This window comes from Zingiber officinale, chromosome 5B, assembly GCF_018446385.1.
Source record: "Zingiber officinale cultivar Zhangliang chromosome 5B, Zo_v1.1, whole genome shotgun sequence".
NCBI classification, from domain to species: domain Eukaryota; kingdom Viridiplantae; phylum Streptophyta; class Magnoliopsida; order Zingiberales; family Zingiberaceae; genus Zingiber; species Zingiber officinale.
The window spans coordinates 63618186-63642730 of NC_055995.1; the positions used below are offsets into that span (position 1 = coordinate 63618186).

At 40.0% G+C, this 24545-nt stretch overlaps 1 protein-coding gene across 1 annotated transcript; it reads left to right on the forward strand.

Moving 5' to 3' along the window:
- Positions 1 to 23056: 23056 nt before the first annotated feature.
- Positions 23057 to 23948, forward strand: LOC121987445 (NDR1/HIN1-like protein 12). The gene has a single exon (XM_042541233.1). It carries the CDS (start codon positions 23256 to 23258, stop codon positions 23910 to 23912), a length of 657 nt encoding a protein of 218 aa, XP_042397167.1. The 5' UTR covers positions 23057 to 23255; the 3' UTR covers positions 23913 to 23948.
- The last annotated feature ends 597 nt before the right edge of the window (positions 23949 to 24545 follow it).

A 24545-nucleotide genomic window follows, 5' to 3' on the forward strand; every position in this document is an offset into this window, starting at 1 on the left:
CAAGACTTCCCAATTGCCTAGCTTCACTCACCAGGACTTTCCCTTGTCTGGCTTCACTCACCAGGACTTTCACCAACTGCCTGGCTTCACTCACCAGGACTTTCACCTAGCTTCACTCACTAGGGTTTTCACCTGGCTTCACTCACCAGGATTTCCAATCTGCCTGGCTTCACTCACCAGGACTTTTCCGTCTGCCTGGCTTCACTCACCAGGACTTTCCATCTGCTTGGCTTCACTCACCAGGATTTTCACCTGGCTTCACTCACCAGGATTTTCCATCTGCCTTCCTGATCTAGAGAACGAGCTACCGAGCCCTCTCTGACCTAGTCCGAAGAACGAGCTACCGAGCCCTCTCCGTCTTTCACTTCCGGTCCAGAGAACGAGCTACCGAGCCCTCTCTGACCTAGTCCGGAGAACGAGCTACCGAGCCCTCTCCGACTTCCACTTGCCAAGTTCCCATACTTGGACTTCTCCGTGCCAAGTCTCCATACTTGGACTTTCTCCCGTGCCAAGCTCCCTGCTTGGACTTTTCCCGTGCCAAGCTCCCTGCTTGGACTTTTCCGTGCCAAGTCAACTCACCTCGGGTCAACCAGGTCAACCTTGACCAAGGGTTGCACCCACAACCTCCCAAGTTTCTATTCTTGTCAAACATCAACATACAACTTGAGTCAGGTCAACTAGGTCAACCTTGACCTAAGGTTGCACCAACAATCTCCCATCATGTTCTCGTCAAACATCAAAATACAACTCGAGTCAGATCAACTCGAGTCGGGTCAACCAGGTCAACCTTGACCTAAGGTTGCACCAACAATCTCCCCCTTTTTGATGTTTGACAAAACCATAACCTAACTTAGGTTTTCTAATGTACTTCCTTGAACATTCTCCCCAAACCTACACTCTCCCCCTTTTTGACACACATCAAAAAGAGTGAATCAAGGTCAAGAGTTTCTTCCTAATGAAAGCCCCATACCTTTCATTGAAACCCTTAATTTTCCCCTTGATACTAAAGTCAACAATCAACTAAGTGATAATCCCATATCACTCATCCTCAATCATCTCGATGAGTAAAAACTCCCCCTAAAGGTCAACTCCCCCTTGACCATTGCACCAACAATGTCTTGGTGAGTTTCAAACCTTTATAACTCTAAACCACCAACTTCCGTAGCTGAAATTTTAGTCAACAATTGAAATTCAGCAACTTGGCACGCCCTGATCGGTCACCAGACCGATCAGGGATTCCCTGGATCAGTCACGGTGACCGATCCAGGCACTCCTGGACCGATCAGAATCCCCTCTGATCGGTCCACAACTCTGATTTCTGATTTCTGATTTCTTCTCCCGAAATTCAGAAACCTCTAGAAAATCACAGAAAATTTCAAAAATTGTAAAATTTTGAGGATACACTCCTCATAACATATACTATCATGGAAAAATAGTTTTCTATGAAAATAAGTTCCATTTTCAAATCTTGATACAAAGTTCAAAAGTCTTTGAAATAGCTCAAAGTTAACTCATCTTTGTATCACTTTGCTCAATGATGAATGCTATCACTAGAAAAGCTTCATCAAGGTTTTTCAAATCAATTTTGAAATGATTTTAAACCATTTAATTTAGGACCACAATCTTTGGGCTAAATGTACATGACTTGTACATAAGTTTTCCCTATGATCCCCAATTTTGAATTAGGCTCATCTAGGTACAAGAACTATGCACCTTGTTCCTAACTCATCATCCTAATATCTCACACACATCTAAGGTGTATCAAACACATCCAAGTCAATTTTGATGTGAGATATGGGTTTAGGTTATCTTAGGCTAAGGTCTCATGCATTTTCTAAACATCAATTTGATCTCCATATCAAATTGTGTTTTTAACCTTAAATCAATTTCATTGATTATAAATGCAAGAAATGATGACATGGCATAAAATGATATCATACATAATAACATATGCCAATGTCATGATGTCATGGCATAAAGTATGAAACTTAAATAAAGCATGACATTTAACTAACCTAAGCATTATCATGACATTTTAAATTATCATAAAATAAATATGATGTCATGACATGGCATATGACAAACAATACATGGCGAATAATATATAAAGGTATAATAAATACCTAATTCTAGCCTTAATTGCCATTTTTGATAATTTTGATCATTTTACCATAAATTCTATATTCCTAAGTGTAATAGACCTAAAATCATATCCTCAAGACTTTTAGATCACTATGTGCCAACTAGATTGACTCTAGAAAATTCCTCAAATGTGGTTGGCACATCCTAATTGTCTTAGGAATAATTTTCACTTTCATTTTCAAGGCTTGATTAGACCTTGAAAATTCCTAAAGTGCCACCTTTTGCCATGATTAGATTAACTACCTATTCAAGTAAGGTTGGCACACCATAAACCATCTAGAGTGATGGAATCACGCTCCTAGGAACCCAATACCTATTAGAGTTCATTGGGTTCACTAAGTATTCACTAGGGATGACTTCCCTAGCAACCCTTCTAATGACCCTCCTAGGCTTTGAAGCCTTGGTCATTTGGGACTCATCAAGATCAACTCTAGGGGTGACTCCCCTTGTGACCTTGGTGATGGTCTTCCTTACCCTAGATTTTGTTCCATAATCTAATGGAACATTGTGATAAGTGGACTTGACCACTTGGGACTTAGGTTTGTGACCCAAACCTTTCATGTCCTTGGGCTTTGGTTTTTGCCCCATAGACCCTATATTTGACTTTTCCAAATTTTTAAGGGTCTTTTCTAAAGAGTCAAGTCTTGACCTCAAGACTTGATTTTCCTTTTCTAAGGCCTCAAGTTTTAACTTGTCATTTGTCTTTGAGGTATTCCTAGGCATATGTCTAGTTGTTTTGGGATTTCTACCTAGGTTATCCTTAACCTTAGATGAGTTGATCCTAGGGTTGGCTTTCCTAGTGTTATCCTTATCTAGGCTCACATGTTTGGCACCTAAGCATGTGTATCGATTTCTATAATTATCATGCTTATCATTATTGTCAATTGCAATCAAACTACTAGCATGCATCTTACTAGTATTGCAATAATGTGCCTTAGAGATTACCTTAGGGTTTGCCTTAGCTCCCCCTATCGATGTGCTCGGTCTCTTGTCCTTGTGAGATTGCCTCCCCCTCGGACATTGGCTCCGATAATGTCCCCTTCGCTTGCATTGGAAGCACACCACGTGCTCCTTGCTCTTGCGTATCGGGACTCCGGCTTCCTTGATCTTTGGCGCCGGTGGAGTCTTCCTAACCCTCTTTGGACATTTACTCTTGTAATGTCCAAATTCCCTACACTCAAAGCACATTATGTGTAATTTGCTAGAAACTAAATGGCTTGAGTTACCTAGAGTTGAGGATGGATGAACGCTCTCTCCTTCATCCCTTCCGGAGGTAGAAGCTTCTTCTTCTTGCTCCGAACTTGAAGAAGAACTCTCCTCCTCTTCTTCTTTAGATGTTGAGTGGCCCTCAACTTCTAAATCCATTCCTCCATGAAGTGAACTCCTTGGCTCACTTGACTCCCCTTCATGACTTGAAGTGGAGTTCTCCTCATGGAACTTAGCCAAGTTGTTCCACAACTCCTTGGCATTGTTGTATCCACCTATCTTACATAGAATGTGATTAGGTAATGAGAATTTAAATACTTTCATTACCTCATCGTTGATTGTGGAATGGTGGATTTGTTCCCTTGTCCACTTCTTCTTCTCGAGTGGTTTTCCTTCCTTATCCATTGGAGGCTTGAAACCTAATTGAACACAACTCCAATTTTCAAGGTTAGTCATAAGAAAATACCTCATTCTTACCTTCCAATACGCGAAGTCATCGCGGTCATAGAAAGGTGGAATGGTGATGTCTTCTCCGAGTTGATCCATCTCTAGCTTGTGCTCCCTCGGGTGTTAATCCGGCGAAGAGCGACCTGGCTCTGATACCACTTGTTAGGATCGATGGTCGCGGCTAGAGAGGGGGGGTGTGAATAGCCGCCCCCAAATTCGCATTTCTTTCTACAAATCAAGGTTAGCGCAGCGGAAATAAAATGAATAGAAACGAAAGCGGAGAATAGCAAACCTCAAACTCGTCGATGTAACGACGTTCGGAGATGAAACTCCTACTCCTCGGCGTGTCCGTAAGGTGGACGAATCTGATCAATCCGTTGGTGGATGAGACCCCGGAGAACCGGCTAATGTAACACTCCTTCTGGGTGGAGAAACCTCGCCACAATGTTTTGCAAAAGCAATACAGGAGTAGAAAGCAGCAAGAAGCAAAATACAATACAAATGTATGAAACACCTTCGCTTACTTGCCTTCTCTTCGACTGGATGAAGCAGTAGCTTCTCGGATCCAACCACAACAGCAACTGATCAGTTGGTCCCAGCCGAGTGGAAGCTCACAAAAAGCTTCAGGAACGAAGAGCTCAGCAAAGCTCGCAGAAGAACTTGCAGCAGCAAGAAGAAGAGGCAGGAACAAGAAGAAGCAGAAGCTTCGGAGAAGAAGAAGAAGTAAGAGAGAGACTCCACTGTAGAAGCCCTCAGCCCTTTTATAGCCTGCATCCACCTGCGAGAAGAACAGAGGCCAAAGACAGCAGAAGAATCTAGCCGTTATCTCTCAACGGCTAAGGCCAGACCGATCAGGCATCACCCTGATCGGTCTGGGGCTGATCTGATCGGTCGTGGGGACCGATCAGGCTCTATGGATCGGTCCCTGCACCGATCAGAATGCTTCATGAGTTGCCCAACTCTGTACTCGATCGGTCCCGGGACCGATTTCTCGATCGGTCCAGGACCGACCGCATGTATCCTTCCTTTCTCCCGAACTTCTTGCCTTCGATCGTTGTTTCCTGATCGGTCCGCAGACCGATCGATAACACTCGATGACTACTGTTTAGTTATTGATCGGTCAGATCACTGGATCGATCCACTGATCGATCCAGAGCTTGGTTTTTGCCCAAACCAAGTCCCAAACATTCCAAACCAACATCCGGTCAACCTTGACCTGTTGGTACATCATGCTTAGCATCCGGTCACTCCCTTGACCTGCTAAGACTCCCCAACAAGTGTCCGATCAATCCCTTTGACCCACTTGGTCTTTTCTCTTCGTGCCAAGTATCCGGTCACTCCCTTGACCTACTTGACCTTCACAACACCAGATGTCCGATCAGCCTTGATCCATCTGGATATTTCCTTGCCCGGCTTCACTCACCAAGAATTCCCAACTGCCTGGCTTCACTCACCAGGACTTTCACCAACTACCTGGCTTCACTCACCAGGACTTTCACCTAGCTTCACTCACTAGGGTTTTCACCTGGCTTCACTCACCAGAATTTCCAATCTGCCTGGCTTCACTCACCAGGACTTTTCCGTCTACCTGGCTTCACTCACCAGGACTTTCCATCTGCCTGGCTTCACTCACCAGGACTTTCACCTGGCTTCACTCACCAGGATTTTTGTTGGATCGAGACCGCGCTAGAGGGGGGGTGAATAGCGCTCGTGGCTAAAATCGTTCGATTATCGGAATCATAAAACGTAAGAGTTAATGCAGCGGAAACTAAGTAAAGAGAAACAGACACGAAGGAGTTACTTCGTTCGGAGCCTAAGGCGACTCCTACTCGAAGGCCCGCGATCCTTGATCGCTTTCGGTGGGCAACAACTATAAAACCGTTAAATAGTTACAGATTGCAAGTACAATAATAAAATATACCAACAATAATGTAGAATCGAAAAGACTGAGCTCCGGGTCGTCGGGGTGTACTTGCAGCACTTCAGGATGGTCGTATTCGCAGCACGTTGCAGAAGATCACTTTTCAAAGTTCTGTTTGAAGCTGCACCTCAACCCTTCTTTTATATGCGGTTCCGGGCGCCTGGATCCCTTCCAGGAGCCTAGAGTGTGACGTGGCCAACCAACCAGGATGCTCCACGTTGCGAAGTCACGCAGGGGATAAACTTTGGTCCCGGGCGCCCGGACCTGTTCCGAGCGCCTGGACCTCCGGGCGCCCGGACACTCTTTTTCCAGCAAAATACCCTGCAAGACAGTGTTAGAATATGATAAAACATAGTAAGGAATAAATGACAGTCTTCGGACTGTCCGAGTCTGACTTTGGATTTCCAGCCGGAAACCCTAGGTCGACCCGACGCCTACTGTTCCCTCTGCGGGGAACGCATCCTCACCTACTCCACTCAGGAGATTTACCTGTTGCCAGCCGATCCTCCAAATAGACTGGACTTTTGCTCAGCACCCGATGCTTCCGGACTTTCTGCTGGACATCTGCTTCCCCGGCTAGTCCAGTCTTTCACCTAGTTCGCGACACCAGGACTTTTCACCTAGGGTTACCACCCCCTAGGACTTTTGCCTGAAGCCCTCGACCTGCCAAGACTTTCCGCATAGGGTTACCACTCCCTATGACCTAGGGTTACCGCCCCCTAGGGTTTTCCCTTTGCCTAACCGCAGCTAGGACTTTCCTGAAATCCTCAAGTAGACTTGTTAGACTAACAAACATCTTAACTTTGAATTCTTTGCCGTTATCAAAACATGAGTTCGATCGTCGGATGCTTCCCGCACCAACAATCTCCCCCTTTTTGATTATGGCAACACAAATTCAAAGTTAAGTAAACAAGCGAATAGATAGTCATTTTAAACATAGGCAAAATATGCTAAGTATAGATGAACAAGGTAACTAAAGTAAATTTTGCCCTATATACTCCCCCTTAAGTTTTGGCTCACCCTTAACTTTTGCTCCCCCTTAATTTTTATCTTGAATTTTATATTTACTATATTTTTGCTACTCTCCCCCTTTGCCATAACTCAAAAAATGGGCAATGTGTAAGGGGTTGTACATGATTAAAGTTAGCAATATTCAACAGAGTTTGGAAGTTAAGGTCAATTGGAATTTAAGTTTTTAGGACCAAATTATTCATTTAAGTTCAGTTGGTCCTTAAGTCCAAGCACAAGTCATGTTTATATATTAGGTATCAGAGCCATAGAGAACAAAACATTCTTGAAAAAGAAATTGGGTATCTTTTGCCAACTGTCTAACCTTTAGTTACTTGCTGATTGTCTATAGGACAATAGCTTTTACTAGGTTAGTCAAGTTTAAGTTATTTAGGTCCAGATAGACTTGACTAGAGCTGGAGAACTTTAACTTGATTAATGTTTATTGCATATTTAACGCCCAGACTCATATTGATGCACAGATATAAACATTCTTGAGTCCAGGCTATACCCTATGCATCTCACACCATTCTATGTTTTTCAATCACAATCAAGGTAAACCTAGGTGTTTTGTGAGATGCTCTGGCTTAATTCTAGGGGAACATGATATCTAGGGGGAAATCCTAGACTAAACCCAACTTTTGAAAGTCTAGTAAAATTGGAGTTTTGAAAACTGTTTTTCCTAGAATTTATAAAAAAATGTGACTAAAAACTAATTTATTAGATTAAGGTATAGTTAATCAAGCCTGAAGTGAAACTGTCCATTAGACTAAAAAGTCGATATAGATACAAGAGTCATAATAGAGCTGCTACAAGCTGTACTAGAGTCATAATAGAGCAACAGTAGGAGCTTCTGAGATGATGAGGGAGGTGGTCCGGAACCCAGCGACCGGAGTAGTGTTAGGATCTCAGTGTGACGAGCTCGGTCGTCCTCTCGTAGATCTCGGCGCAAGTCGGAGAGCTCCTGTCGTACGTCTCGTCGTAAGTCGGAGACCTCCTGTCGAACCTCTCGTCGAATATCAGAGACCTCTCGTCGCATGGACTGATGAAACTCGGAGTTCTCGTGCCGGAGACTCGACATAGTAACCATGCCTTCGAGGTTTACAAGGAACTCTTTATAGTAACCTCTCGTCTACTTTCACTAGGTTGTTGTAAAATTCGGCACATAAACTTATGTTTACTGCGCTGGCGCACTCAACTGATTTTCGCAGCCTATAGTGGTTTATAGTCTTGGAGACTGGAATACAGGAGCGTAAAAAGAACGATCTGTCTATACATTTGGTTCTAATGGCCATGTAATTTGTTGACATAAACTTAATCCTAAGTTCTTCGGTGGGAAACCTAGGGTCAATGCTAGGGGTAGAGGGCCCAACACCAGATTTAGTACGCTTCCTAAATATCAAACTAACATTACACTAAGAAGAAGAATTATAAGAAAGAAAGTTTAGGAGGGGATAAAAAACTTTTACCGAGGAGCCATTGTAATAAATTTTAGAACTGACGACCTCGGTTGAGTTACGACTCCGGATCAACCGCGGAAAATTTTAATTTTCAAAATCTTCGCAAATAAGCTAGGAAGCTTAAGGAGGAAGATTTGAGTGCAAGGGTAGGGGGCGCCTGCTGCCCCTATATATAAGGGGTTCCGGGCGCCTGGACGTGTTCCGGGCGCCCGGGATCGTGTGAGGCGGGGCGCCCGGGATCGCTGCAGGCGCCCGGGGTCTGAATACCGGGGGCGCCTGCACCCGGTTTTTTACCGTGGTTTTCTTAAGCTTTAATTAATCTTAATGCAAGTATGATTAAAGATGCTAAAATTGATTCTTAACCATCTTTAATTGAGAATTAATTCAAATAATTTTGAAATTGATTTTGAAAAGTTTAAATAATTTTGAAATTGATTTTTGTAAAGATTTTGAAAAGATTTTTAAATAATTTTAAAATTGATTTTTGTAAAGATTTTGAAAAGATTTTTAAACAATTTTGAAATTGATTTTTGAAAAGATTTTGAAAAGATTTTTTAAATAATTTTGAAATTGATTTTTGAAAAGATTTTTTAAATAATTTTAAAATTGATTTTTGTAAAGATTTTGAAAAGATTTTTTAAATAATTTTGAAATTAATTTTTGAAAAGATTTTGAAAAGATTTTTTAAATAATTTTGAAATTGATTTTGTAAAGATTTTGAAATGAAAAGATTTTTAAATAATTTTGTAATTAATTTTGAAAAGATTTTTAAATAATCAATTTTGTTTGAAAAGACAATTTTATTCCTTAGTCATCTCACTCGATCTGCATTGTCAATCAGGGAATCCTATAATTGATGTGAGATGAGTTGAGGTTCAATTTACAGGTTTAGTTTAACTTTGTGTTAGATTCAGGTTTAGCTTTGGGTTTAACAAGTAGGCATTCTTTGGATAAACTTCTGGGCTATGGTGAGTCACAAGGAACTCATTAAAGTAACCATGCCTTCGAGGTTTCCCAAATAGTCCTACCCACTGAACTTAATACTAACTCTTGGTGTAACTAGTTAGGATCCATTTAAGGGTAGCTTCGGTCAGTTCTACTTGGCCAAATGCACCAGGTCGAAGCCATATCTTCCTAGACATGCGATGCCCAAGTTTCCCTAACGTACTATCATCCAAAAATTTCACCAGTACTGTCTTTCAAGTTAAATCTAACCCTTTTTAATTTATCCTTAATTACCCTACCGGGTAGTCTACTCTTGTTTTACCCATTCCGGGTAAATTAGGTTCAGTTACCCTGTCGGGTAGTTCAGTTGGAGGTGCCAGCTAGTTTGGATCCTCTATCTACTTTTCACAATTTCGATTTGTTGAATTTTGATTTTTGATTTAATTTCGAATTTCGAATTTTGAATTTTGAATTTGATTTTTAATTTTAGATTTTTAATTTAATTTCAAATTTTGAATTTTGAATTTTGAATTTAATTTTGAATTTTGAATTTGGTTTTTGATTTAATTTCGAATTTTGAATTTTGAATTTGATTTTTAATTTTAGATTTTTAATTTAATTTCGAATTTTGAATTTTGAATTTGATTTTTAATTTTAGATTGTTTTCATTTTAGCTTTCCCTGGATCACGGCCTCGATATGGTCTGTCGAGGTAGTATATTTGATCCTTCGGAACCCAGTATTGGCCAAGTCCAATTTGATTGATCAATTTGGACTTGGGGACCCATGCTTGGACTGATTTACTACTTTGTTTGTTTATTAAGGATAAATAGGATTTATATTTCTTTTTATATCCTAGCTCAGTTCTATTGTAGACGGCTCTTTGTGTCCCAAGAATTAGATCCAAATTCTTGGAGCCCAGAGAGAATTTTTCTAAAGTAGTTTTTAAATCTTTTAATTGATTTTTCAGATTTAAATTTTCTTTCTCAAGTTGTTGTACTTGAGTTGAATCTTCAGTTAAAGGTTTTGATTTAGTTACTTCTTTAAGAATGGTTACCTCTTTTAAAAGTGACTAAATTTTCAAATTTGACTTGGCTAATTTGCGAAGTAAATAATTGACTAAATTATTAAGCCTAGGAATACTTACAGCGGAGTCTGGCCCTTCGGAAACGGATGCGGATCCGTGGCTTTGTTCGGAGTCTGCTTCTGACTCGCTCTGGGATTCGCAGATCTGGTCCCGGGCCATCAATGCGAGTAAACTCGTTTGGTTGAGTTCGTCGTCTTCGTCCTCCGAAGAAGATTCGTCCCAGGTTGCCTTTAGGACTTTCCTTCTTCTTTGCTTCTTGGCTTCCTTTTGATTGGGGCAGTTGGCTTTTATATGCCCCTTTTGGTTGCACCCGTAGCATGTGACTTCGAACTTTGTCTTTGAGTTCTGTTGAGCCTCCTTGGATTGAACTGCCTTCTTTAGATCTTTCTTGTTGAAACCCTTCTTCTTCTTGTAGAGTTTCTTTACAAGATTCACAAATTCGCTGGCCAGCTCATCTTCTGAATCGGGTTCGTCTTCTGATTCCGATTCAACTTTTCGCCGTCCTCTTGATTCCCGTGTTCGACTCGTTCCTGCAACCAAAGCAATCCCTTTCTCGGATGGCTGTGCATTAGTTTGTTCATGGAGTTCAAACTCACTAAATAATTCGTCTAATTTTAAGGAGGACAAATCCTTAGAGACTTTGTAGGCATCTACCATTGATGCCCACAATGTATTCCTTGGAAATGAGTTTAAAGCATACCTTATGACGTCCCGATTCTCTATCTTCTGCCCGATTCCGTGAAGAGAGTTGAGGATGTCTTGGATTCTCGCATGTACAGAACTCGCCGTCTCGCCTTCCTGCATTTTTAGATTATATAACTTATTAAGTAGAAGATCTCTTTTACTTACCTTGGTGTCGTCAGTGCCTTCGTGGAGTTCGATTAGCTTTTCTCAGAGCTCCTTTGCGGAGGTGAATGGGCCGACCCTGTTGAGCTCTTCCTTGGTAAGGCCGCACTGGAGGGTGCAGTTAGCTTTGACGTCGGCTTCCACCTTTTTGATTAGAGAGGCGTCCCACTTCTCGCAGGGAGTCGGTTTGCCGTCGTCATCGGATGGTAGCTGAAGTCCCGTCTTAATGATCATCCATGTTTCGAACTGAATCTTCAGATATGTCTCCATTCATCCCTTCCAGTAACCGAAATCATCTCCGGAGAATAGTGGGGGACGAACAGTACTGAACCCCTCTTGTTGAGACATTTTGATCTGAAAAAGTGCAAAAACACGAAGATCTATTCCAAGACTGAGTCTTGGATTAGTAGTGCTGGAGGCAGAAAAATGAGCTCAAGTGGTATTGACCAACTTTGAGCAAAAAATGATTCGATAAAAGAATTAAAATATAGCTATAAAGCTAAATGTTAATTGACCCCTTTTTTTAAAAAAAAAAATACCACGGAAAAAATTTATTTTGAAAGGTGGTTGCACCAATTCAAAACGACCCCGCTCTGATACCAATTGTTGGATCGAGACCGCGCTAGAGGGGGGGTGAATAGCGCTCGTGGCTAAAATCGTTCGATTATCGGAATCGTAAAACGTAAGAGTTAATGCAGTGGAAATTAAGTAAAGAGACACAGACACGAAGGAGTTACTTCGTTCGGAGCCTAAGGCGACTCCTACTCGAAGGCCCGCGATCCTTGATCGCTTTCGGTGGGCAACAACTATAAATCCGTTAAATAGTTACAGATTGCAAGTACAATAATAAAATATACCAACAACAATGTAGAATCGAAAAGACTGAGCTCCGGGTCGTCGGGGTGTACTTGCAGCACTTCAGGATGGTCGTATTCGCAGCACGTTGCAGAAGATAGCTTTTCAAAGTTCTGTTTGAAGCTGCACCTCAACCCTTCTTTTATATGCGGTTCCGGGCGCCTGGATCCCTTCCAGGCGCCTGGAGTGTGACGTGGCCAACCAACCAGGATGCTCCACGTGGCGTAGTCGCGCAGGGGATAAACTTTGGTCCCGGACGCTCGGACACTCTTTTTCCAGTAGGTTCCTCACCTGCAAACAAAGGTTAGTCCGAGCAAAATACCCTGCAAGACAGTGTTAGAATATGATAAAACATAGTAAGGAATAAACGACAGCTTGATTTCCGTCTGAACGACTTTGATTTCAAAGGAAACCCTAGGTCGACCTGACGCCTACTGTTCCCTCTGCGGGGAGCGTCCTCACCTACTCCACTCGGAGATTTACTTGATGCCAGTCCGATCCTCTGGACTTTTGCTCAAGACCGATGCTTTTTTTGGACATCCGCTTCCCGGCTAGTCCAGTCTTTCACCTGGTTCGCGACACCAGGACTTTTCACCTAGGGTTACCACCCCCTAGGACTTTTGCCTGAAGCCCTCGACCTACCAAGACTTTCCGCATAGGGTTACCACTCCCTATGACCTAGGGTTACCGCCCCCTAGGGTTTTCCCTTTGCCTAACCGCAGCTAGGACTTTCCTGAAATCCTCAAGTAGACTTGTTAGACTAACAAACATCTTAACTTTGAATTCTTTGCCGTTATCAAAACACGAGTTCGATCGTCGGATGCTTCCCGCACCAACAATTTTCACCTGACTTCACTCACCAGGATTTTCCATCTACCTTCCTGATCTAGAGAATGAGCTACCGAGCTCTCTCTGACCTAGTCCGAAGAACGAGCTACCGAGCCCTCTCCGTCTTTCACTTCCGGTCCATAGAACGAGCTATCGAGCCCTCTCTGACCTAGTCCGGAGAACGAGCTACCGAGCCCTCTCCGACTTCCACTTGCCAAGTTCCCATACTTGGACTTCTCCGTGCCAAGTCTCCATACTTGGACTTTCTCCCGTGCCAAGCTCCCTGCTTGGACTTTTCCCGTGCCAAGCTCCCTGCTTGGACTTTTCCGTGCCAAGTCAACTCACCTCGGGTCAACCAGGTCAACCTTGACCAAGGGTTGCACCCACAACCTCCCAAGTTTCTGTTCTTGTCAAACATCAAGATACAACTTGAGTCAGGTCAACTAGGTCAACCTTGACCTAAGGTTGCACCAACAATCTCCCATCATGTTCTCGTCAAACATCAAAATACAACTCGAGTCAGATCAACTCGAGTCGGGTCAACCAGGTCAACCTTGACCTAAGGTTGCACCAACACTTTTCCCTTGCCAACTTCCGATTGGACTTTTGATCACCAAGTGTCCGGTTAATCTTTGATCCACTTGGACTTTTTCCTTACTTAGACCTACTAACCTCCAATTAGGTCTTCCATTATTTAGTTCCCAACTAGTCTTCCTTATCTATCCCCACTAAGACTTCCATTGCCTAGTTTCCTAGTAGGTCTTCCCTATCTAGCCCCACTAAGGTTTCCATTGCCTAGTTTCTAACTAGATCTTTACTGTCTAGCCCCGCTAGAACTTCCCATTGCCTAACCTTTAATTAGGACTTCTAGTTGTCTAACCTCCAGTTAGGATTTCCCATTGCCTAACCTCTAGTTAGAATTTTTCCAGATGATGTGTTGCCCGCAAGTATACATGTGTCGTCAAGTAATAAAAGATTATCGATCTCATGAGAATTGGTTATAAGTGTTAGAGTGTATACTAAAAGCCTAGCTTTTTTTAAACATTTATTTTGAAATAAAGAATCACATTGGTCAAATTCCTCTTTTTGAAAAATAACAATTATGTCCAATTCCCTACCTCCTTGTGGAGAATTGTTTCTCCTTTCAAGGTAATATTCTATATGTCTGAAAATGGGATACTCTTGTCACTAGGGCCCCTCAATCATACGATCTAGGGAATTTCCTCTACAAGACTAACAATTCTATATAAACACTCAATCAAACATGGAAATTAATCTCAATCACATCACACACGCATAAGATCAAGTGGAGAAAAGGCATAACAATGTCATATAGATTGGAAATTGGTAAATCTATGAGTTTTGCATCAATTCACATCAAAATTACTCCCTTAATCCTAGAATAAGAGATCTACTCCATAACTAGGGAGAAAGAATCCGAGGACAATGAAATTGAAAGCATCAAAATCCAATCTAGAGAAAGAAGGGAGAAGAACCTTATGTGATGCGTCAAGTGCTCTTCGGATCCAATCCTTTGCTTTTGAAGAGATGGAGATGTTGAATACAACTTTAGATCATCCAAGGAAGTGCTATACAAGTCTAGATCTCACCCAAGTTAGATCTCCTAAAGGGAAGAACCTTCCTCCCTTGAGAAGGGGAAGAAATCGCCTTAAATAGAGTAGGGCATGGGCCTGGCACGGTTTGTGCCACAGTCGTGTGGAATCCACATGGCCAAGGTCTGCTTGGGCTTTGGTCCGGTAGCACGACTGTGGATTCACACAGCCACAGTCGGTTCCGGCTCTGGAAAATCCACATGGTCGTGTGGATCCACACGGCCAAGGTCTGCTCCTTCTCTGTTTTGTTGACACGACCATGCAAAATCCACACCATCGAGTCTTATTTCTTCTCTATTCTATGGCACAAATGTGTGAGTTCACACAACCGGTGCCTTCTCCTTCTCTAGCAAGTGACACGACCGTGTGAATTCCACACTGTCAGGCCCTTTTTCTTCGTTTATTCTCCGAGTCATCTACAAGCATCATTTTCACTCTAAAAGTATATCTTATCAACAATGGTGGCTATTGTTGAAAATATACAAAGATTATATCTCTGACAAAGAAGAGTAATTATACTAATAATATAATAAGAGGCGTAAAAATACATAGATCAAGCGTATAGAAAGTATGTAGATGTGCATCAAAATATGTATAAAAGTGTATATAATCTATGTACATCACCAGATAAGTATCTTGTTCTCCTTTGACCTATTTGACTTCTCTCTAATATATTGTCAAACATTGAAACTTAAGCTTAAACCAACTCGAGCTTAGTCAAATTGGTTAACTTTAACCCAAGAATAATTGCACAAACAATCATATCACATATATAAGTTTCAAGTTAATTATCAAGTATGAGGAGTTCAAATCTTGAGAAATTTTATGGATAAAATTTAGCTAGTTACATCAATTTTTTCTTATCAGAAGCTAAAAATGAGTTTTATGGACACAAACAAACTATACAAAGAAGCAACTCAGTACCTATCTTTAAGAAACAATCATTTAACTATTGAAGTTGTATAGAAATAACACTATAGAATAAATCAACATGATAGTGATGTAAATTTATCACTTTTAGTATATTACGATGGGGATGACCACGTGGTACCTAACATGTGAATATATCATACATTTTAAGAACATCAATGTAATGTTGTTGACAAAAACAGTGAACCTTTTCTAAAAATGAATCCCAACCATCATCTCTCATAATTTAGAGTCTATGTTTGCATAGTTGTACCAAATCATTGACAATTCACTCGATTTCCCTAAGACATCATTCATCAATTAAATGACATGCAAAATCAAATGAAAGTATTGACTCCAATAAATTAAATGTCTTAAGTTTTTGATCAGGAGAATTGAAATCATCTTCTGAAATCATTTCAAACACATCACTAATAGTAGAGAACATTGAAATCAAGCTGATCAAAGAATTGTAATATGACCCTTAACGTGTATCCCCAACACATTGAAGGTTGGCTTCTTGATTAAGTCCCCGACCACTTGAAATTTGACTCCTCTCCAATGTCTCAATAATAAAATTTGAATGTTTCATTTTAAGAAGATCAAAAAGTTTGTAGAATGATCAAACAACAATTACCATATCACCAGCAATATGAAAGAAATTAGAAATCGGAAGATTTTTTTTTGCCATGGCTATAAGAGATAGTTGAAGTTGATGAGCAAAACAATGTATGCAAAATGTACATGGATTCTTCTTTAAAATGAGTGCTTTTAAACCATTAAATTTACCCTATATATTAATTGCTCCATTAAAATCCTATCCACTTAATTTAGACTTGCTCAAATTATATTTAGAGAACATCTTATCATTGACAACTTTAAGTGAGAATGTTATAGTGCTAGTAACAAGTTTAACTCCAATAAAATGCTCATTTACATGGCCATAACTATCCACATAATGCAAGACAACTAACATTTTCTCCTTTGTTAACACATCACAAGATTCATCAACTAAAATAGAGAATAATGAATCACCAATATCTATAATAATAATATTAATCATTTCAGTTATATAAGCACTCACTATATCCTTCTAAATATCCGGTGAGGTTAATTTATAATTTTTTAGGAGTATTTTTTAATATCACATCATTAATCTCTTTATTATAAGCACCTAAAAATTCTAATTTAATAAGAAAATTATCCAGATTAAGAGAATCTACAGTTTCATCATGACCCCAAAATGAATTCCCTTGTCACAACAAAACTCTGATATAATTAATTGAAGTATTGAGATGGATATGATAATCATTCCGCATTTACTTTGACTATTTTTTGCAAAATTAATTAAATATGCTCAACTTGATTCATCAAAGCTTCATAATTTATTCGAACTTTATGATGTTCACTATCATGCTAGCCAACATGAATATTTAATCTATCTATACTCTTCCAATTTATGAATCCTTTGCTAATAAAAGTCTCTTGTCCTGCTTATTTTTCTTAATTGTCTTGAAGAGATAACAATACAAACTATATGCGGCATCTTTTTCTCTACTATATTCCAACCAATCACCAAAGTCTTTAAACCATGAAAGATTGAACCATCTAAATTAATTTACTCTAAATTTTCATTTTGGGAATTCATAACCTAAAGGTTGACCTCTTTGTAAATATATTTTTCAAATTTGATTCTTAATGTTAGCATTATTAGCACAAATTGGAGTCCTTAGTCCAAGATATATTGGTAGTTGTGAAAAATTAAATTCTTCAACTCTAATATTTTTAATATTTTGTTCTTTCGGTTCTAGATTTTTTTTCCTTTTAAGAAATCTATGCATCGTTGATATAGTAATTTCCTAATAAAAATAAATTAAAAATGAATTAAAAATCCAAACTAAGCTGGAAATGCTCTAGAACATCACATTATAAGATGCAATAATTTGTTTGTTAGTTACAAAACATAGTGGTTTCTCTTTACCTATGGAAGTATAAATAAGCTATCAGTATCAAGCACAAAATAAACAACAAATGTATATTTTTAAAGACAAAAGTTGCAAGAACAAGTAGCACAATATTAGAATAATGGTATATAAATCAAACGAAAATATCAGAAATGTGAGTTGTACTAATCTACTTGATTGCTTAGTAAACAAAATCAACTGCTCTAGCTTTACACTTAGCTTCGTAGTAATGATGATTTCAAGTTAGATAAAAATTTACTTAATTATTGTTGATTTGCTAAAATAGCATCTAGTTCCTTTTTTCAAAGAAAGCACAGCATTTGGTTGAATCCAGCAACTCCTATCAATGTCATGGAACCTTAAGTATATACCAATCACACTTCTAGCTTAAGATATAATCAATGGAAAATCAAGAAGTTGGACTAGTGTAACATGTCTGTTGAGTCAGGTGAAGTGACATTGAAAAGGAGAGCGATATTATGCGGGCAAGATAAGAAGCGAAATTGGAGGAGAAAGCAAGAAGAGAATCCAAAGAATATCAAAGAGAATATCCATCATTTACTAAAAAAGGAAACTTAATTAATAATTAAGGGATGATTTCTCATATAGCTAAACATGTGTTTATATAGACTATAGAACCTAAGACTAAGAAAGAAAAAAATACTTAAAATATAGACCTCAATTCTAATCTGGTAGAGAAAGAAAAGAAATCTTTCTAGAAAATAAAATATTTTGAAAGAAATTGAAATTAACATAGCATACATTGATATAGAGAAACTAGGACCTAAAAATATCAAAATTACTTTAAATACCATAAAAATAGAAATTATATTTTGAAATTCCGCATTTATGATTGTTGATAAAACCTTATTCTAAGTCCCAAGTTACAAGCTATGGCCATTTGAAGTTTGAATTGATCCTGCATCATGAGGGCGCGTAGCTTGCCCCAAATATACAGAGAGGGAAGGAAATGAGGGTTGTGCCATTGAGAAGAGAAGGAAGTGTCATTGTAGAAAGGAGTGGAAGGAGACAAGGGTGTAACTTGCTGTGGACTTAAGAAGAGAGAAGGAGGTGCCACTGCGGTTTGCAGAGAGGAGAAGGAAGGAAACAAGCATTTATATATATATATATATATATATATATATATAGCCGTTTGGAACCTAAGTTTTCCATGAGGCAATGATTCTACCGTTAAAAAATTATTATTATTATTTTTTGTTAGGAAAGTTTTGAGCATGGAGCCTAAAAAAATTGTAAGGATTTTTGTTTATAGTGGAGATGTGAGTAAGATGTTTTAATTTCGATGGGAATGTGACCAAGGGCAGAGCCATATTTGTGGCTATATGGGCGGTAGCCCAGGGGCCCAATGGGGATGAAAAGAGAGATTTACGTGGGAGGAAGGGAAAAAAATAAGGGAAAGAGAAGATCAGGTTGGTATTAGTAGAAAGAGGAGGTTAGTCTGGGTAATGGTGTTGGTATTGATAGAAAGAGAAGATTAACCTAAGATGATAGTGTTGGAACCCTAAGGTGTTTTGATGTGATCAAACAAGTTAAGTTAGGTCCTATTTGTCTAACCCTTGTGTCTAAGTGTACAGGAGCTTAGGAACACAGGAAGTCGAGCGGAAGACGCGGCGAGCGAGAAGGACGACACGGGAGAGAGACGACAGGCTCGGTCCATCCGAGGGACGAGGTGACCGCGAAAGAGTACACCGGTGGACGAGAAGAACGTACGCAACGTTCGAGGGATGAGAAACCAGGGAGGAAGGTTACTCGAGGAGAAGCCCAGAACTTGGGTTCGGGTGAGCCCTATTCCGGATGGCCAAGCTCACCTAAGCTAGTGGAGCCGGAGTGAAAGACCCAGACCGAGACGAGCTGAACCAGAGCAGAGGTCCCGGGCCGAGAAAAGTCAATACTGTTGACTTTCCTGGTCCGAGCGCCCGAACCACCGGGGCGCCCAGGATGCTTTCGGGCACTCGGACCCAACTATTTGACCAAATTGAGTTTTGACTCGATTTGAACGTTGAGGGATAAAATTTTATCCCCCCCCCCAGGGCGCCCGGACAGTTCAGGGTGCCCCGAACAATGCTATAAATATAGCACTGATATGCACAGTCTTTTCAATCAACTTGTAATCCAGTGCTTTCAATTTTGTTCTTTCTTTTGTGTTGTCAACGCTGTAAGAGGCTACTCCGCCCAGAGGAGATCATCAGATAGTGCGTCATCTTTTCCTTGGATTAATAATCCTCTGATTGCAAACCAAGTAAACCCTCTGTGTCTGATTTCTTTAATTAGTCTCTTCTTTTTATTATTACAAGTGTTTGTTAATTAGTTGAAAATCCGAGAAAGGTTAGATTTATTTTTGTAGGGCAATTCACCCCTCCCCTCTTGCTGGCCTCCAAAGGGACCAACAAGTGGTATCAGAGCAAGGACGCTTCAAGAGGACTAACCGCCAATCGAAGCAATAAGATGGCTGGACCAAGCATCGTTCCACCAAAATTTAAGGGGGACTTCGCACACTGGAAGCGTCATATGGAGGTATTCCTAAAAACTGATTTCGAAATTTGTCTTATTATAAAATACAGTTTTGTAGCTCCTACGAATCAGAATGGAGAAGAAAAAGAAGGAAGTCTTTGGATGAAAAAGGAACAGAATGATTCCGTAGCGAACAATCGAGCGGAGTATCATTTGTTGAGCGTGCTGCTGCCTCAAGAAGTCAACCGCATCGGAAGCTACTCGTTGGCCAAAGAACTCTGGGAGAAGTTCCTAGAACTCCACGAAGGCACGTCCGAAGCAAAGCTCGCCATAAGCGACATCCTTCGGAACAGACTGACAAACATCCGTCTAGAAAAAGGTGAGAAGGTAGCCGATCTACACGCGAAGGTAAAGGAATTGATTACTGGTCTCGAGAACCTCGGTGAAACGGTAACAAACCGGGACACCATACGCTACGCACTCAATGCGTTTCCCAGAACTCCAGAATGGATATCAATTGTTGACGCCTACTATATTTCAAAAGACATAGAGGTAAGTACTTTAGAAGAATTGTTCTCTACTCTTGAATTACATGAAACCAGGTGTGTAGGGACAACAAAAGAATCAAGCCAGATGATCGTTCTAAACGCAACCAAGAAGGATGCATGAACCCGAGTCAGATTCAGAAGAGGATCAGGAAGCATATATGGTAAGAAATTTAAAAAAGTTTTTTAGATCTAATAAATTTAAAGAAATACAGAATAAAAAGAATCCAAGAAATAGAAGAAGGATGCATTGCTACCAGTGTCAAAAGGAAGGACATTTAAGAGAAGACTGCCCAGAACTAAAGAAGGACAAAGTCAAGATATCCAAGAAGCACAAGAATCTAAAAGCAACTTGGGACGATAGTTCATCATTTGAGTCCGAGATTCAAGAATATGCCAGGATAGCACTTATGACAAGCTATGAAGGGCAAAGTACATCAGAACCCAGCATCGATGAAGGCGGAGCGACTTCAGATGAATGCAGTGAAGCAAGGGAAGAGTCAGACTTCAAGTCTGATATGGTAAGTGAGGTATGTCTCTTACCTCCTGATCAGCTTTATTTCGATATTAAGGCTATGGCTAAGTCTATGTACAAATTAAAAGGTAAAAATATTGAATTAAAAAATAAAAACTTAGAAATAAAAAGAACCTTAGCAAAATCATGTCTATTAGAGGATTTTGATAAGATTAAACTTGAAAATGAAAAATTAAAAGAAGAAAAAGAAAGATTGAAAAACTCTACTTGTTCAAATATTTCTGGTTTTAAAAATTATAGAAGACTAAACTGGTACTATAGGTTTCACCAAAGTCAAATCAGAAAAATAGCAAAAGCCTATGCACCTAGAAAATACTTGATTAACCCTGTAGGAAGGAACCTCTATTGAGTTCCAAAAACATGCTTATTTTAAAAATCAAAATTAGACTTAGCATTTTCAACAAGAAAATTAAACATATAATTTCTTTATGCGGCTTTGTCTAGAAAGTCGTTGTTGCTCCAATAACCAAGAAGGCCTAGTGTCTCGCCACTGCCTGGAAGCCAAGTATCGAAATGAAAAGTTTAATTGACTAACTGAAAAAATATTAATTTAAATTACTTAATGTTTTAAAAGAGTTATTTTGTTTTAGAAAATATATTAAAAAATATTCATATTTTTTTTAAAAAAATATTACTTATGAAAATTTCTTCTAAAGAAATTTTTGAATTATGTTTTTTTTTTAAACTAAAATTGAAAATTATGTTTAAAACTTAAATTTTTCGTAAAAACTTAAATTGCAAATTATGTTTAAAACTTAAAAATTATGCTTTCAAAAACTTGGAAATTTGTTGCAATTTGCCTTAGAAAAATTTTACATATGATTTTTTTTTTTGGGAATTTTGATTACTTAGAATTTTTACAAAACTTAAACTTTTGAAAAATTCACAAATTTTCTAACTTAAATTTATTTTTTTAGAATTTACCTTAGACTTGTTAAAAAGAACCCCAAATTTTTATGTGATCAAATGGGGAGAAGTATGTTAAGTCTAGGGAGAGGTATAAAATTAAAATTAAAATGAAAAATCTTTGGACTTATTTGCAAATTAATTGTTTTTATTGCATATGTTTACCCTAACTTAACTTGGGTTGCTCACATCAAAAAGGGGGAGATTGTTGGAATCCCAAGGTGTTTTGATGTGATCAAACAAGTTAAGTTAGGTCCTGTTTTGTCTAACCCTTGTGTCTAAGTGTATAGGAGCTTAGGAACACAGGAAGTTGAGCAGAAGACGCGGCTAGCGAGAAGGACGGTGCGGGAGAGAGCCAATGGGCTCGGTGCGTCCGAGGGACGAGGTGACCGCGGAAGAGTATACCGGTGGACGAGAAGAACATATGCGACGTTCGAGGGACGAGAAACCGGGGAGGAAGGCTGCTCGAGGAGAAGGCCGGAACTTGGGTTCGGGTGAGCCCTATTCCGGATGGCCAAGATCACCCAAGCTAGTGGAGCTGAAGCGAAAGACCCAGATTGAGACGAGCTGAACCAAAGCAGAGGTCCCGGATCGAGAAAAGTCAATACTGTTGACTTTCCTGGTCCGAGCGCCCGGAACCACTCCGGGCGCCCGGACCCAACTATTTGACCAAATAGAGTTTTGACTCGATCTGAACGTTGGGGGATAAAATTTTATCCCCCTCAAGACGCCCGGACCCTTCAGGGCGCCCCGAACAGTGATATAAATATAACATTTATCTGCACAGTTTTTTCAATCAACTTGTAATCCAGTGCTTTTAATTTTGTTCTTTCTTTTATGCTGTCAACGCTGTAAGAGGCTACTCCGTCCAGAGGAGATCATCTGATAGTGCGTCATCTTGTTCTTGGATTAACAATCCTCTGATTGCAAAGCAAGTAAATCCTCTGTGTCTGATTTCTTTAATTAGTCTCTTCTTTTTATTATTACAAGTATTTGTTAATTAGTTGAAAATCTGAGAAAGGTTAGATTTATTTTTGTAGGACAACTCACTCCTCCCTTCTTACTAGCCTTCAAAGAGACCAACAGATAGCATCTACAACGACACCCACAACATGAGTAGATCATCCAGACTGGCAATGGTCGTTAATTAGTTGAAAATCTGAGAAAGGTTAGATTTATTTTTGTAGGACAACTCACTCCTCCCTTCTTACTAGCCTTCAAAGAGACCAACAGATAGCATCTACAACGACACCCACAATATGAGTAGATCATCCAGACTGGCTCGACCATTGAATGGGACACTTGAAAAACAAAAAAAAAAATACTCACTTTTAAGATTCTTGCCTAGGAGATACCATAAGTGAATGTGAATTCTATGTATCTCTATGCTGCGGGTGGCATTCTCCATGGAAGGGAGCATGCATGAGATTATTCCTTCCTTTGTGTCCGGAGAAAGCAAATATGAAGTATGAGGATTCAATTTCTGACATGCCTTCAACTTCCCGCTATCTTCGCGCCTTTATATCCTCGCCGTTAAACAAACAGCGCGGCACCGCCGCCGTCGGTCATGTCCGCCGAGCTCCCTTCTTCTCCACCTCACCACCTCTTCCCCAACCGGTTCTTCTACCGGCCGGCTGCGGTCCGCAGCAGCCTCACTAGGCGCGCCATCAAGCTAATCTGCTCCGTCTTCCTGTCCTTCCTCCTCGTGGCCGGCATCCTCCTTTTCGTCCTCTGGCTCGCGCTCCGCCCCCACCGCCCACGCTTCCACGTCCTATCCTTCTCGGCCGCCGGCCTCTCCTCCCCCGGCGACGGAGGCGGCCTCTCCTTCAACTTCAATGTCTCCGTCCGGAACCCGAACGGTAAGATCTCCATCTCCTACGACTCTATTTTCTGCTCGGTCTACTACCGCAGCGATCGAGTCGGCTCCGGTCGCCCGATGCCGGCGGCAGCGCCTTTCTACCAGCCTCCGAAGAACACGAAAGCGGTGAGCGGGGAGGCTTCCGGGGTGGCTCCAGCACCGGCTGCCGCGATGATCGCGGGGGAGGAGGCGGAGGGCTCGGTTGGGTTCCGGCTGGAGATGACGTCGGTGATCCGGTTCAGCGTGTCGACGTTGGATACGAGAAGGCACCGACTGCACGTGAGTTGCAACGTCGACGTGGGTGGGGCCGACGGTCTCATCACGGTGGGCTCCAAGAATAAGAGATGTTCCATTTATTTCTTGTAAAATGTATGAGAAATGTATGTCTTTTTCTTCATCAAATTTAAGAATTGTTTACAATTATATAATCTATTAACTATTTTAAAATTTTGATTTCAATTATATAATTGCTGACACTAAGCTCTTTAAATTTTCTAAATTTCATAAATAAACTCTTTAGGTATATATTATTGTTTATGTAAGAGCTAAATTTTATCATTTTAAAATATTTAAAATAAACTAAAAGATAATAATAACACGAAAGTCTTCGGCTTGAACTGGTACTTAAGCTTGATCCATTATAAAGGTAATATATATGACTCCATACTAATTCTTGATAACGTATTAATTAATTAAGCTTGATCATCTTTCTAACAATCTTCTTAATGAACATGTGAAATCGTGTTATAAGCAAACTCTAAACACATTTTAAAGTTCACAAATTTAAACACATTTTTTAAAGTTAACCATCATTTTCTAGTGTCGATGATACTTTGATTGTTTAAGATAAGAAATCTGATATTTCAAACACAAGCAACCTCTGAAAAAGAACAACCAATCTACTTATAATAGATTCCTTACATTGATTAAGGACTATACATGTTTTCAAGTGCCTCATGAGTAAGAATGCCAACAGTTGGCGCAACTAATTTTTATGAC

Bases quoted from the DNA above. Each gene is read 5' to 3' on its own strand.
- LOC121987445 (XM_042541233.1), top strand. From the start codon at position 23,256: ATGTCCGCCGAGCTCCCTTCTTCTCCACCTCACCACCTCTTCCCCAAC.